This window comes from Lineus longissimus, chromosome 4 (genome assembly GCF_910592395.1).
Source record: "Lineus longissimus chromosome 4, tnLinLong1.2, whole genome shotgun sequence".
Taxonomy (NCBI): Eukaryota; Metazoa; Nemertea; class Pilidiophora; order Heteronemertea; family Lineidae; genus Lineus; species Lineus longissimus.
In genome coordinates, this window is record NC_088311.1 from 6,909,356 (window position 1) to 6,921,166 (window position 11,811).

Sequence of the window (11,811 nt, forward strand, 5' to 3'; positions counted from 1 at the left end):
GGTTATGGAATCACATGTCCACCTCTTTCAGCTGGTTATCAAATCTTGCCTCTTCCAGCTGGTTATCCAGCCGTCCTCAGAAAATTAACTTTGCGTTATAATCCAAATTAAAATATTTGAAACGGATAAGTACCCATATATCTTTTGATTTCATGAGAATGAAAACCCCGAAATAATTTAATACTTGCTAAAAAAGGAATATTTGCGGCTTATTACGACAATGTAATCTATTGCCACTTTATGATAAACATGGTTGTCGCTGGAAAAAAATTTCTGAAAATTGCACAAAAAGCCAGTTTTTTCCAAAATTTGAGATACAAAAGCATCACACTGCAAAGTCAAAATGTTAAAACAATAGATTATACAATAAGAAATTGAAAAAAAACAAAATGTTCCCATCTACAGGGTATTTCAAGGCCGTTACTTGCCCTTTCTTTGCCAGTGGTCTTTGTGAGCGTCAGTACTGTCACTTTCGGCATGTCAAACCGACTGGTAAGTCATGAATGAATGTTGTTGTAGAGACTTCTGTTAGATTTCGGGCAGTTGAAAAATTTTAGGAAATTTAAGTGGGACGCTGGAAATGAAATGAATGCGCGTGTACGACAACACCTAGTTTGGGCATTTGTTTTCTTTCGGCTCTGGTTTATCTTTATCTTATATAAAATGTCTGTTGATTGAATGTTTGCGTGTGGGACAGACTGCTTTGCCTGAATGGATTGAAAATGTTGAAATTTCACTAGTCATGCCATTGCCAGTCGGGTGTGACCGTTCAGAGCCGAAAAGAACCTAATAGGCACATCGAACAATAGAACATGCCGACTTACAATATACAAATAGACTTGGCCTTTTTCATTGTTTGCAACAGCATTCAATGGATTCTTCAATTTGATCAGAATAGATTTCAAACATTTTCTTTCAGAACCCCCTCCTCCACCAAAGGATCTAGCCTCATCTGAAGCCAGTGTGTCCAATACCTCACAGAATGGTCAGTCTTTGCTCAGTATGGTCGGCAAGGCCGTACAGCATTTCCAGAAAGACTTGGAAAAAAATATTGGTAATGTGCCAAAAAAGAAAAGAAAGGAAACAAGTGATGTTGATCCCAAGATGAATAAGTATCTTGCCCTAATTGCTGGTAACGACAAATACAAAATGCCTGAAACCATCTCGATTCCTAAGGCATCTGTGGACCCATCTCCGCGAGCAGTTGATCCCAGTGTACCTCAGTATAGACCCACTCCGATCAGCCAGTTGAAGAAGAAGAGGCATGAACCCAAATATGTGATCCCTTACATGGAGGAGGATGCGTCGGAATCAGAATACGACCCCGCCACAAACTATAGTACCGAACAAAGAACAAAGTCACCACCAGAGTTTGAATATAAGCCTACTCCACTGAATAAAAAGACAAAGATTTTTGCTGAACAGGTAGCTGAGGATGGATATGATCCCGTTGCTGAATATGACCCCACTTCAGAATATGAACCCTCAGGTGAATATGATCCAACGGCTGTATACATACCCACAGAGTTGGACATTTGTAGTGAACCCGAGGGGAATTTTAGTGACGATAATGACGGTGCTACTGCTGCACAAAAATTGCAAAAGGGTAAAAAAACAGGAAGCTCAAAAACAGAAATAGGTGCGGGGAAAAAAGTTAAAGAAAAAGTTGTGGAAGATGATCTTGTTTCGCAGATTATATTTGCATCGGAAACTACCAACTCGATGAGTATGAGCCAGGTTAAAAAATATTCCGATGGGTCAATAGATTTTGTCAATGAAAAGCAAATCAAGAAAAAGACAATAAAAAGTTCAAAGGAGAAAGTGACTGAGCAGAAATCTGAAAAGGGACTATTCGATTTGTTTAAGTCTGAGAAAAAGGCTGTAGTAAAGCCCACCGTCTCTGATAAAGCAAAGAAATGTAGTGATGGTGTAAAAACAAAGGTTTTAGAAAGAAAAGACAGTGGTTCTCGAAAGCATGGAGATGACAGGAAGAAAGTTAAAAGTGTTGAAGGTGTTGCAAAGTCTCAGTCTTTAAAATCAGAAAGCAAAGATAAACTTATCATTGAAAAACACCACAAGAAACATTCAACTCATTCTGACAGTCCCAAGTCACAAGAAAAGGATAAGCGTAAGTTATCAACCGATAATGCAAACTCCAGTGATAAGAATAAGAGTAAGACCCAAACAACATCTGATCATTCTGGTAAGAGTCGTCACTCCCACCATCGTACAGATCCTCATTCTCCAAAGCCACACAGTTCAAAATCGTCTAAGGAGATGGAAAATGGTGCTAAGAAACTTGTATCTTCCAAGCATTGTGGTCATGGAAGTTCGTCTAGTAAAGCTAAAGGAAGCAAAAATTCCGAACATCACAAGGAAAATTTGAACTCTCCAAAAGTGAAGCATAGGAGCGAATCAACGGGAAGTTATTCACATCATCAAAGGGAAAATAAATCCGGGTCGAGTGAATCGAATCATTCCACATCAAAAGTTCAATCACCAGGTTCCTATTTTGGTTTTGCCACAGACTCTGCTGAGACTGCCCCACAAACAAAATCTGAATCTCGTAAATCTCACAATATAACGAAAACTCTTTCCCATAGTGATTGGAATGGGAGTATGAATGAAACTTTCGGTTTTGATTTTCACTCTGATTTTCATGAAACTCGTCTTGACACAAAAGTTGAAAAGCTCGGAAATAGGGTTGATAAGCATAGGAAAAGTTCCACTTCTGTTAAAAGTGAGAGCAGTTCCAAGTCAAAACATCGATTATCTGGTGGAGAGACGCATACATTTAAAAGCAAGCACAGTTGTTCAACCCCTACAGAGCGACTGGGAAGTTCTAAAGAAATAAAGTATTCTATTTCAAGAAGAGATTCAGGTACAGGGGTTGACTTGGATGAATCGGGAGGTTCTGATACACTTGGTGAGGAAGAGCTCCCCACTCTTCAAATCGGCTTGGATTCTCCATATAAAAAGTTTAGTTGGGATGACATCGGCACTTGTGCTACTACTAGTCATGAAAAACAATATCAGGGTTCGAAAGGAAAATCAAACAAGTCGGGAAAACCTCGCACGAAGTCTGTATCGGAATCGAAAGACGAGTTTATCATATTGTCATCAGATGACGAGTCGCCAAAAAAACCTGTAAAAAGACCACGGACGATGAGTTCTGGTTCCGGGTCAAAATCAGGGAAAGGTAGCATCAGCACGTTTGATTTATTTGGAGATGACAGCGACAACAGTTCTGATGAAAGTGTAAACTTGAATGCCAGGCAGAGGTCAAGGAGTTCTGAAACTATTACTTATCTTAGAGGAAGTCATGCCAGTGGTGATAGCCGTACGGGTCTTTCAAAGAGTGCAAAACGGAGAAAAACAGTCGAACAATCCAGTAGTGATAGCGACGGGGATAACTTTATGTCCTTGGGCAATGATCAGTTTGATGTTCAGAATAATTCCGATGGTAGTGAAGCGTCCGATGCGAGGTATGCAGGAAGTAACGGAGACGGCCTTGAACTTGACCTGGATGATGATGATGACGGTGAAGACCTGTATGATGAGTGTCTGAAGATCTTCAATGAATCGCCGAAAAGTAAAAAGCATCAAGTCGGAAAGGTACGTATGGTTACGGCTCAGTGGGGTCTCCTCGTCAAACTTGTAGCGAAAATGACTTGAAGGCCTTAAAGTCGTAGTCGATGTCTCACTTGACCCAGTGATAAGTCCTATTGCATCATTATTTTGAAATCCTTGCATCATTCGTCCATCAATGTCTGTTTTTAGACGTATCCATGATACCATGTCACAAAAAGTAATGTCATTTTGAGTCGGTTCTTGTGGGTCTAGCCTGCTTTTGGACAACACAAGTTTGGAAATCACAGCTGTGTGCAACCTCTCTATTTTCTTACGTCGGCACTTTGTTTCAATACTATCATTTGTTTCATTTGTCCAGCACGGTATGAAAAGAAAGCCACAGGAAGAACAGGCGCATTCAGTCAGTAAAGCCAATAGAACTGCCCATGCTGGAGCTGAGAAAGTAGTGAGTACACTTTAACTTCAAGGTGTCTTGTGTTTTGATTTATACCAGAATTGACATGACTGTCTAAAATCAGTTTAAAAGCAATCAGTTGTTTTGTTCGACAATTACACTCGAACAAAGCATCGATTTTGAGGTTTAGAACATAATAAAGCGTCAGTAGGTATCCTGTATAACCCCTCCCTTCCATGGGCTAAGCTATCAAGCTATCTTTAACAAATATCATCACCATCAGTATTCTTTTCATCCATTTTCACAGGTTAAGAAAAAGTTCCAACGGACCCACGTTTTGTCTCCAGCTGCGGTGATGCATAACAGATTCGTTGAGATGCAGAAAAAGCTTGAAGAGGCCAGGGAAAAGCGCATGGACTTGATGAAGGACAAAAAGTCTGTAGAGGTGAGATATGAAGAACTGCAGATAAGAACTTTAAGAAAGATCTTTAGTCATGGGGAAGAGTGGTTGATGTGTCTTGATTTCTGATTAGAAGTTAGTCGGTTTGATACCCAATTGGGATGCATTACTTGTGGCCTCAGACATGTCACTTTAATTTTGTTAGCCTGAAGAATCGGCTCCCCAGCTTGCTGTGAATCGGGCAGGCCTTACAATCCAAAGTGGTGCACTGCTGTAAATTGGGCACAAAAGATTCTTATAAGAATGAAAACTGGAGAAGAAGTAGAGTGAGGTATCTCGCTGGTAGGTGTGTTCTTCAAGAAGATCTCATCCCAGCTTTCTGTCATTTTCTGCATTCAGAGTCCCGGCGCAAGAAAAGTTGAGGAGAGGCGAGGAAGCTCCTTGCTGCGAAAGTCCTCTCAGTCATCGCCGGTTGTCCGGAGGGTGTCACGAGATATTCCTCATCCTGATGAACCAGAAGGTCCAACTCGGATCCAGACAATTAAATCGGTGAAATCAGGGCAAAGGAAGGCTCATGTTCCAAAGGTTTGTCCTGGATTTTGCTGTTAAAGATCCAACTCGCAAGTAGAAATATGTGTACCTGAGTTGCCCCCCCTGGAAAAAATGGCTGGGAAACTACGCAGCGTTCACAGGCGTGTAATTAATTACTATGTATGTTATTGGCTCTGTAAATGTAACTGACCATAAAGCCTATGAAATTGGTAAACCATGGCAGTGGAGTTTGGTCCTTATCTGGTATTTTTTTAACTGATGTGAACTCTTCTTTTCTAGCTTGAACATGTCGTTGAGACCATGAAGAGGCCAACCATACCGCCCGACTTGGGTGGCAAGGTACCCACAAATGTTCGACAGCGCTATCTTAACCTATTCGTCGACGAGTGCTTGAAAATTTACGATTCTCAGAAAGATGCATTTGAAAGGGTAAGCATCAAGTTCACTGAATGATGTGGGACCTGAGTACCTCAGTGACCTCCTTCTGGAAACAGAAGGTCGCACTCGGTCAGTTACCTCCAAGGCCCTTCAGGTCAAACGTACCAGATCGAGGTACAGTGATCGCAGCTTTTCAAGGTACCTCTAGAATAAACTTCAAATCGAACTAAGATCCCAGCCGGAAAAAACATTTAAAAGACAATTAAAAACTCTGCTCTTCGAACGAGCCTAGGGTGAGGTGGCGCCTTGAGCGTGGTGCAACCACGGAAAGGTGCCTTGATACAAATGTAACTTGATTGATTGATTGATAAGCATCCATAACACTGTGAAGGGTTATTCTTATGCCTTTGAAAGATGACTGGTGCTTTGTACATCACCATCATCACTAAAAAAATGTTTACCTCGACAGAGCTGTCAATGAAAACCATCATGAACCCTTTTGGATTTTTGTTTTTCAAGGCTTTGAGCGAAGAAAAGGCAGTCTACACTCGAAGCGGCTCAAAAAATGTCTACCTCAATGTTGCCGTCAATGCAATCAAGAAGCTGAGAAATGAGAGTCAGGCCAGTGGTGAGCCGGTCTGCTCTTCCCCTGCCAAAACAAGCAGAGCGCTGATACATGAGTACAACCTTGGTGGGAGGAAGGCAATGGAAACCAGTTACACGCTGCATAGGTCATCGGCAGCGAAACCAAAACAAGTGGAATCATTCTCAGGTTTGGTTTAAGTCCTTTAATTCCCTTGGTTTATTTAAAGTATACTACAAAATGTTATATTTGACCAGCCTGAAAGAAACTTTTTACCATTTACATGTGTTGCGACTGTCCTAAAGACATCATCACAGAAAAGAGGCCATTTTGGAATTTCACCTGAGGGATATTCCCTGGTTTCGTGTTGCGTGGAAGAATAGTTTTAACTGAACTTTATCTTGAGGCAATAGTTGTTACATAGTGAAGATTTGATTTTGTAATAATCATTTCAAACAATGGAACTTCAAACCAACTTTAAATCTTTTCCAGCATCTCATCTTTACCATCGATTAAAGCCATACATTCTCACCGAGGAGCAACTGCAAGAGAATGGGTTTCCACGCGTTGATGAAGACAGCTTTAATCTTATCAAGTTTTATAATACACCGCGAAAGAAATCAACTGGCAAAGGTATGTGTAAACTTCCCATGTGTTCAGTCATTGTGATGATAATTAAACTTCCCATGTGTTCAGTCATAGTGTTGATAAGTAAACTTCCCATGTGTTCAGTCATAGTGTTGATAAGTAAACTTCCAACGTGTTCAGTCATAGTGTTGATAAGTAAACTTCCCATGTGTTCAGTCATAGTGTTGATAAGTAAACTTCCCATGTGTTCAGTCATAGTGTTGATAAGTAAACTTCCCATGTGTTCAGTCATAGTGTTGATAAGTAAACTTCCAACGTGTTCAGTCATAGTGTTGATAAGTAAACTTCCCATGTGTTCAGTCATAGTGTTGATAAGTAAACTTTCCATGTGGTCAGTCATAGTGATGATAAGTAAACTTCCCATGTGTTCAGTCATAGTGTTGATAAGTAAACTTCCCATGTGGTCAGTCATAGTGTTGATAAGTAAACTTCCCATGTGGTCAGTCATAGTGTTGATAAGTAAACTTCCCATGTGGTCAGTCATAGTGTTGATAAGTAAACTTCCCATGTGGTCAGTCATAGTGTTGATAAGTAAACTTCCCACGTGTTCAGTCATAGTGTTGATAAGTAAACTTCCCATGTGTTCAGTCATAGTGTTGATAAGTAAACTTCCCATGTGTTCAGTCATAGTGATGATAAGTAAACTTCCCATGTGTTCAGTCATAGCTACTAGACATAAAGAAAGCCCACAGACAGGAGACATTGATTTGAAAATAGGCAAAAATTTATGATGATTGTTTTGCCTTTCCTTTCAGCTCTTGAAAAGGCGTGCACTCGATGCGGCAAGAGGTTTTACATCGACCCAAGTGGAGAGTGGCAAACTCTGGATGAGTGCATTTACCACTGGGGCCGAGCATTTAAGAAGCGGCTGTGTGGCAGCATCGAGTCTCGTTACAACTGCTGTGATAGTGATCTCACATCGAGGGGTTGCCAAGTGGCCAAGGTGAGTTAAAGTAATTGATCACAGTCAAGGAAAAGTTACATAGTGGTCATTTAACCCTGCGATTTATTTTGAACTGCAGTGACATTGTTAGGAAGGTAACATACCGTGAAGGGATGTCAGAGTAATGTTATTTTCTGCTGTAAATACACGTAGCAGTACTGAAAATTGATTTTTTTCAAAAAAGGGTCTTGTTGATGCAAAACCCAGATGAATGCAGAGCGTTTTCTTCAGACATCAACACATGTTCCTGTCTCTTTTTTCTTTAGTTACATGTCTATGACTCCAATGTGCGTGAAGTGTTGTCGGGATATATGAAAACACTGCCATGTTCCCCACAGTATGATGAAGACTATGGTGTATATGCTCTGGACTGTGAAATGGTATGTCATTCTTTAAACAGTTGTACATGTATCTGTATCATTTTCTCCTCCTTGTCAGGGTTTAATTTACCAGCAGAAATGGAGGGTTCTATGCCTGAGCTCTCTGTAAAACTTCAAATTTTTGAAATCAGAGTGAAAATAAGCATTTTCAAGGCAAATTTTTGCAAGTCATGGCAGTTCTTAGGACAATATTTTCACGTGAAGTTTTTTCAATTTTTCCTCCAGCCCTGTTGAAAACTTTTAAAATTATCTCATTGTCAATTTTAAAGATTTACACAACAAAAGGTCAAGAACTTGCCCGGGTGACGGTGGTAGACCACAGGAGTGAGACGGTTTATGAAGCACTCGTTCAACCAGAGGGTGATGTCATCGACTATAATACAAGGTACTTGTGCGTTCCAATAAAGAAATCTACGCGAGTATGTTTGTCTGCTGGCAAAACCTGGTTTGATGCATATTGACCAAGAAATCCAGATCTGCAGCCCTCAGCAACATTCATTTGCACCAGATGGAAATTCTACAATATTTCGTTCAATTCTGATAGTGCCAGTTTCATTCCTGGATGACTATTACCCTGTTGGACCACTCATTGACTTCTTGATGATTTTCCTTGCAAGGATTTAGGCAAGAAGTGGTAAAAAAGCCTCCTTGGGTGAAAAATTGCTTTTGATTGCTAAAACTGAAAGAAATCTCGTGACAGGCCAAAACGAAAATTGAAAAAATCTTCAGTCATTTCTACAATTGTGCGTCTTGTCACAGGTTCAGCGGTATAACTGAAGACGATTTGAAAGATGTCACAACAAATCTTCATGATGTGCAGGCCGTGCTGCTGAGTTTGTTCAATCACAAAAGTATACTGATGGGTCACAGTTTAGAAAGCGATTTGTGTGCTTTGAAGGTGGGTAAGAGGTTTGATTTTTGCTTCCACGTCACAGATTAGTGTTAATTTCAATCTGCCTGGAAATGATTTTTTGGCAGCTCTGTGTCTTCTAGGTTAAAGTTGTGTTGACAACTTCATTGCCACGAGTAGCAGGAATGTACTAGCAGACCAATGCAATGCTGATTTTTTCAGTAAGAAATCAACGTAGGACCAGTAGCTCCACTCTTGTCTTTCAATATTTCATCTGCTTTCTCTTCAGCTTATTCATTCCACAGTCGTGGACACCTCTGTCGTGTTCCCCCACTGGCTAGGCCCGCCCTACAAGAGGGCCCTCCGACACCTTGCTGGCGAAATACTTAACAAAATTATACAGAATGATGGTAAGACTGGAGTTTTGTTGACCCTCTAGCTAATAGTGATGCACATTTGTAACAGCCCCCCCTTCCGAATTAGGTACCCTTTAATACAGTACTTTGAAGCGGCATAAAGGCAGTCTGAAAGCTGCATCTACAGTAGAACTAAACCAGATCTCAGGTTATTATAACTACAAACAAGTAAATGAGACAAGCTTTCAAATGTTAATTGAGTCAAAAGCGTATATAAAAAAGAGTATTTTCTCGAAGACATCTGGACACTAGAGAGTTCATATTTCTCAGCATTTTTGTGTAGAATTTGTTTGTTTACATTATTGCTGACGTCTGCTGGCTCTCTTCCAGTTGGCGGCCATGATAGTCGAGAGGATGCTGTGTCGTGCCTGGAGCTGATGCTGTGGAAAGTCAGAGATGACATTAAGAAGGAGAGCCGCTGATGTGATTGGACAGCAATTTGATAAATGATACACGAGAATATGAACTGCTCAAGATTATTCTGTATTGGTGCAAAATACTCAGTGATATTATTTTTTGTTTGGATGCTGAATTTAGTTGTATACCACTTCTACTGTCTCATTCACCATGATTCCTGATCAAAGGGAAAGTAAAAGTTGACTAATCTGAGGAATAAATTCAAACCGGAATACAACCTGTTAACTGCATGGTTTGTACCTTGTGGTAGAATACTACAAAATAAGTCTCAAGCAAACGGGAAATGCTGTTTTGATGACAGCTTGATTGAATTTCCAATAGAGGTGGATAATGGTGGAATGAATGAATCATCTGACGTTACCTAAACTTTGGAAAGAGGTTCTCACAACTAAATTCCTCGTCCAACGACTGCATTTTCCTTCATAGAGCTCAAGACATATCTCTGTAATAATGTCATTGTACTTGGTGTAAATGTAATGTTGTCTCTGGATTGAGTAGTCTTGTGTAATTTCACTTTGATTTGATATGGTATGATGTTGTTAGGAGAAGGAAACGCTCAACTTTGTCATTGATTTTGTCAAAGTTGGCAGTATTGATGCTCCCTAGAAAAATTTTCGGGCAAATCTCTGGATGAACTGATGGATTAAGGTAGAGGAAACTTACCTTAAAGAAATGAAAAGAGGGTATGGATTTCCATGTTGCTGCTGTATGTAGGGAGAGCTGTAGCCAATGGGTGCCAATTATTTCCTCAGTTCGAAGGCCGATGAGGCAGGGTAATGTGTAACATTTGACATGTCACTCATGTCCACACAGATGAACTAGTAATGAACTAAAATAGGAACAAACTCAGCTTTCATTACTTGGAATTTCAAGAGTATAATTACAGGTACTAGATAACCAAGGTCACATCCTGAATAATGTTACTTTTTTTACCAGAGAATGGTGTGTCTTTATGTTTTTGTTTTGACTATTACTCTTGTTTTTGTTGTCGCATTTATTTTGTAGTATTCTTCGACTGTTGATGAAATAATATTGTCTGTAATTGATTTAAACTAACATACACCCGAGTATCATTTCTTTTCTAAATATTGTCAGATGTGGTGTTAAGTCTCTTGCTAAGTACTAAGTACGATCTGCAGTTAATTAGAGGCAGAAGGTTTCTGATTTCTGTTAAAAAACGTGATACAGCAGTCATAGAATGCATCATAAACCATCCAGGTATGACCATGTACAAGTGGAACCTCTAGAAGAGGCGATCGGGACTGATTATGGTTGTCATTAGTGGAGAAATGAAGTGATGTCTGCATTTCAGAAGCAAAATTTAACAGATTTCTTGACTTCAATCAATGTCCGACTGACACACAAGTGTCCGCTATTTTGAGTTACATTGTTCTTGGTATCATACATGTATGAACTTGTATCACCTTTTCTATATTCTTGCGTTTTCTTATGTTCAGGTGTGGAATGATGCTCATGTCATAATATCATGTACTTGACAAGAAAGAGTTTGTCCTATGCCAGAAAGGCAACCACAGCAAATAATGTAAATCCTTTATTTATTTCCTTATCTCACAACCAGCTGAGTGAAAAAGAACAAAGTGAATAAAGAAAATTGTCTTGCCTGTAAACATGTGTGACTTCCTTACTATTCTTTTACAAAGTCAATGCATGGGGTCAGTTCAGTCTGTCTGTCTTTATTCCATCTCAGATCCCAGTTCAGAGGATGTCTTTGTCCAATTCCTTGTCCAAGGATGAGTTCCAAGGGTGTCCTGCCTCTCTCTTTTCATGACATGAGAACAGTTCAGATGATGTTCTGTCATATAGAACCAGTTCAGAGAATGATCTGTCTCCATTCCATCTCATATGACTAGTTCAGAGGATATAATAATTATCTATTGGATGCCATCAACCAGTCCTGATCGATGCCTTATCTCTATTCATGTCATAAGACTGGTAAATTCAGATTATGTCCTGTTTCCATTCAATGTCATAAAAACCAGTTCTGAAGATGTCTTGTCTGTATTCCATGTCATGAGACCAGTTCAGAGTACATGTTCTGTGTCTATTCTATATAATAATACCAGTTCTGAAGACGAGAAAGTTCAGATTATGTCCCGTTTCCATTCCACGCCATAAGACCAGTTCAGAGGATGTTCTGTCTCTGGTGTATTTCATAAGACCAATGCTGAAGATATCTAGTCTCTGTTCTATGTCATAAGACCAGTAAGTTCAGAGGATGTTCTGTCTGTATTCCATGCC

At 39.9% G+C, this 11,811-nt stretch overlaps 1 protein-coding gene across 2 annotated transcripts; it reads left to right on the top strand.

Moving 5' to 3' along the window:
* The first annotated feature begins 260 nt into the window (after positions 1–260).
* On the top strand, positions 261–11,169 carry LOC135486691 (RNA exonuclease 1 homolog). Of its 2 annotated transcripts, none has more exons than XM_064769727.1 (14): positions 261–492; positions 920–3,615; positions 3,950–4,036; positions 4,293–4,430; positions 4,761–4,970; positions 5,217–5,366; positions 5,835–6,087; positions 6,391–6,531; positions 7,302–7,489; positions 7,756–7,869; positions 8,139–8,254; positions 8,629–8,767; positions 9,009–9,129; positions 9,466–11,169. In XM_064769727.1, exons 1-14 carry the CDS (start codon positions 390–392, stop codon positions 9,555–9,557), a joined length of 4,548 nt encoding a protein of 1,515 aa, XP_064625797.1. In that variant the 5' UTR covers positions 261–389; the 3' UTR covers positions 9,558–11,169. The 2 variants fall into 2 exon arrangements, with proteins under 2 accessions (XP_064625797.1, XP_064625798.1); XM_064769728.1 differs by having other exon boundaries at positions 4,785–4,970.
* The last annotated feature ends 642 nt before the right edge of the window (positions 11,170–11,811 follow it).